The sequence below is a fragment of the Nematolebias whitei genome, chromosome 16, assembly GCF_014905685.2.
Source record: "Nematolebias whitei isolate Nwh7 chromosome 16, NemWhi1, whole genome shotgun sequence".
NCBI lineage: Eukaryota > Metazoa > Chordata > Actinopteri > Cyprinodontiformes > Rivulidae > Nematolebias > Nematolebias whitei.
This window is the reverse complement of record NC_056513.1, coordinates 9,486,280-9,490,119: the sequence shown is the minus strand read 5'-3', so window position 1 is coordinate 9,490,119 and position 3,840 is coordinate 9,486,280. Positions and strand designations below refer to the sequence as shown.

The following is a 3,840-nucleotide window of genomic DNA, read 5'->3' as shown; positions in this document are numbered from 1 at the left end:
CCCTCACCTGTCCCCACCCTCACCTGTCCCCACCCTCACCTGTCCCCGATCAGCCCAGGTGTTTTCATCATCCACTTATCTCTGCTCTGTTTACTCCGTCTCTGTCTCACCTCTCATCAGTTCAGCATTTTTGATCTCATTGCCTCAGAGTCTGTGTCTCACGTCTTCCTCTGAGCTTTTGAATGTTCTTGTTAGTTTAGTTTTAGCTGCCACATTAGACTTTTTGTTTTATTTTATTAAATTAAGTTGTTTATAGTTTAACGTCCAAGCTCCACGCATCTGTCTCCACTCGGGTCCAATCCTTCAAAAACCCAACACCTTCCTTACCACCCATTTAACTTTCTACCCACCTTCCTTCCTACCCGCTGGTACCTTGTTTCCTAAGCATCTATCCACCTTCATTCCTACCTGCTGGTACCTTGTTTCCTACGCATCTACCCACCTTCCTTCCTACCTGCTGGTACCTTGTTTCCTACACATCTACCCACCTTGCTTCCTACCTGCTGGTACCTTGTTTCCTACGCATCTATCCACCTTCATTCCTATCTTACTACCCACCTACCCACGTTTAATACACCGTGTTATTTTACATTATTATTGTTTAACCTCTGTCTTAGATCCTTGTATACTGTTTCTTTTTATACTTTATATTTTTGCTATTTTTGGATGTAACTGGGACCCTGCGCACTTAATTTTGTTCCACCTCATGTGCCACGTGTGATGCGAATGACGATAAAGAACCTTGAACCTTCTTTCCTCCCTTCCTTTAAATGCATTAAAAGTTAAAGAAAGTAAAGGTGACTTTATTTGTCGTTAGTAGCTGAAAGTCATCCACAACCAGACGGTGCACGATGTGTGTTTAAACTTCAGCATGAAAATAGGCGGGTGATATGCATTCCTTCACAGTTCGCTGGTTTAACGTAGGCGGTGTGTAAGTTTTGTAAGTGACACACTCTTCCCATGAGTTTATGTATCCAAAGCGGTACCAGTTGTCCTGTTGTCTACCTCTGGTTCAATTCTGACTAGCAGAACTGGTGTCAGTTTTCCACCAGCTGGACTCCTCCATTAAAGATACTAAAAAAACTAGGGATGCACGATATTATCAGCATGGTATTGGTATCGGCCGATATTAGCGATAAAGTTAAATATCGGACATTCCTTCAAAATAACTCACCGATATAAAAGGTTTCTGTTTGAAGTTGATTTTTAATTTAAAAAACTGTCAAGTAAATTATTAATGCACTACTACTTATGCACTTTTCACTTGTTGCTTGTGAACAGGTTGAGTTTAAATTTGTGAAAATTTACAAATTTGCACTGTTCGAGTGTTGTTGTTGTGTTGGAGAGTAAATGTCATGAATAAATTTGACATTAAACATCCAAGTTGAAGTGTTGCGTCATTTTTGCCTTCTGCATTTGGTATCGGGTCAAACTGACAAAGACCGTGCAGAACAATGTAACATTTTAATTCCACAGCAGAGAAAGCGATGTAGTCTCTGTAAGTACGTCTAGGGGAAAAAATATTGTATTGTATCGGTTATCGACCAAATACGTTTTAACATATTGGATATCGGCCAAAAATCGAAAATCGTTCGTTCATCCCTAAAAAAACTAAACTCAAACCTAATAAATATCCTTTAGTCCATCAGATGGTGCAGTTTGTTTGCTCCGGTAGTGTTTCCACAAATTCAGATTTAAAATGCAGGTCTGCACTCAGTGAAAACAAATCCGTCCTTTCTGCATTTATCTTCCCCACGAGAATAAAATGTGTGGGTTTCTCTTTGTACCTTTACGTCTGATCAGATCGATGCGGTTGGAATGAAGCTGTCTGAATGTGTCTTTTAAATTTTTATTTTTTTTTACCAGAATTCCTCTGGAATAAATATCCCGAAGCCTCCCAAACCCCCCGACAAGCCCCTGATGCCGTACATGAGATACAGTCGAAAGGCAAGTATCCAGAACAAACGGTTGTGTGCTGCTGAAACGTGTTTTTAAGACGAGTCAGCTCAGAGTTCGACGCACATCATTTGATGTTACGAAGGAAGGCGAGGTCCAGACGTTAGTGGGTTGTGATGACATTTCTTTTTAAAGATGGAGCTTTAAAGCACACGGCCTCCTCTGGTTTGTGACCTCTCTGCAAAGAGATAAGCACTCGTAGCCCCTCCGACCCAACCCAACCCCACACCCATGTCTGGTTCTCATCACCAGGTTTGGGATCAAGTAAAAGCCTCCAATCCTGATCTGAAGCTTTGGGAAATTGGGAAGATAATCGGTGGCATGTGGAGGGACCTCACTGATGAGGAGAAACAGGATTATTTGAATGACTACGAAGCAGAGAAGGTTGGTTGTTTTACAGAGGGGGTGTTTATGGGGGTTTGTTCTGATGGGGGACCTGCAGCTTGGTCCCTTCATTCCTTCATCTATCTTCTCATGGTTGGAAGGTCCACATGCTCGCCTCTTCTTTCCCTCGTCATTCTTGTTTTCTCCGCTGTAGATCGAGTATAACGAGAGCATGAAGGCCTACCACAACTCGCCGGCCTACCTGGCCTACGTGAACGCTAAAAGCCGAGCCGAGGCGGCGCTGGAGGAGGAGAGCCGCCAGAGGCAGTCCCGGCTGGACAAAGGCGAGCCCTACATGAGCATTCAGCCAGCCGAGGATCCAGATGGTAAGGCCACAAATCTGAGTGCGCTGTAATTACTGCCGGCCGACCACACAGAGCCGCCGCTCCACCTACACCACCCTCTGTTTACAGCCCCGAGTCACAAAAGGTTGGGGAAAACGTAAATAAAAACAGACTCGGTACATTCCAAACCAGTGTTTTACTCACGGTGGAACACGGTTCCACAGATGTTGAATGATGCTTTTCTTTTTTTTTTTTTTAGAATTTTATGTTAGCAACACGTCTCAGACAAGTTGTTCCAGGAGCAACAAAAGGTTGTAAAGTTAGTGGCACGAATAAAAAACAGCTGCAGGAACGTTTTACAGCGAATGAAGTTAATCGTCAACAGGTCAGTGAGACGAGTGGAAATACAGAGAGGCGTTTAGAAAGGCTGAATCTGTCAGAAGTAAAGACGGGCGCAGGTTCACCGGTCGGTGAAAAATCATGTATAAAAATAGTGGAACGATTTCAAAATAAAGTTCCTTAACAGAAAATAAGGAAGACTTTGAATCTCCATCATCTGCAGCTCATGATCTCATCACCAGATCAGAAGAATCTGTAGAAACCTCTGAGCTCAAAGGACGAGGCTGAAGGTCGTGACCTTCGGGCCCTCAGGGGCCACTGCATTAGAATCAGGTCTGGTTCTGGTTCTGGACTCAGGAAGACTTCCACAGATCATTGTAAGCACAGTTCATCCACAAATGTTGCTTAAAGCTCTATCAGGCAAAGAAGCAGCCAGATGTGAACACCATCCAGAACCGCCACCGTCTTCTCTGGACCAGAGCTCATTTCAAATGGACTGAGGTGAAGTCCAGAACTGTTCTGAGTTCAGACGAGTCCAGATCTGAAGTTCTGTTTGGAAACCATGGATGACAGAGATAATAAAGAGGGACCATCGAGCCTGTTATTAACGTGCAGTTCAAAGGCCTACCTCTCTGATGGTATGGGGGTGCATTAATGTCTGTGGCATTAAAGGCTCCATCAATGCAGAAAAACAAATACAGGATTAAGAACATCTGCTCCCATCCAGGACTGTAGAACATCTAGAGACCTCCATCAGACCAGAATGGGACAATAATCTGTCCAGAACCTCCTCAGGTCCTCCAGAACCCCCAACATCTGGTTTCCTCAGATCCTCCAGAACCCCCAACATCTGGTCTCCTCAGGTCCTCCAGAACCC

General features: G+C 44.0%; 1 protein-coding gene across 1 annotated transcript in view; it reads left to right on the top strand.

Annotated features, from left to right (window-relative positions):
- The window catches only part of LOC119422734 (SWI/SNF-related matrix-associated actin-dependent regulator of chromatin subfamily E member 1), a 19,500-nt gene that overhangs the window by 9,818 nt on the left and 5,842 nt on the right, over positions 1-3,840 (top strand). The window contains exons 6-8 of the mRNA XM_037690129.1: positions 1,867-1,947; positions 2,209-2,340; positions 2,495-2,666. Of these exons, the coding sequence (XP_037546057.1) occupies positions 1,867-1,947; positions 2,209-2,340; positions 2,495-2,666 (385 nt within the window). The remainder of the gene's footprint in view (positions 1-1,866; positions 1,948-2,208; positions 2,341-2,494; positions 2,667-3,840) is intronic.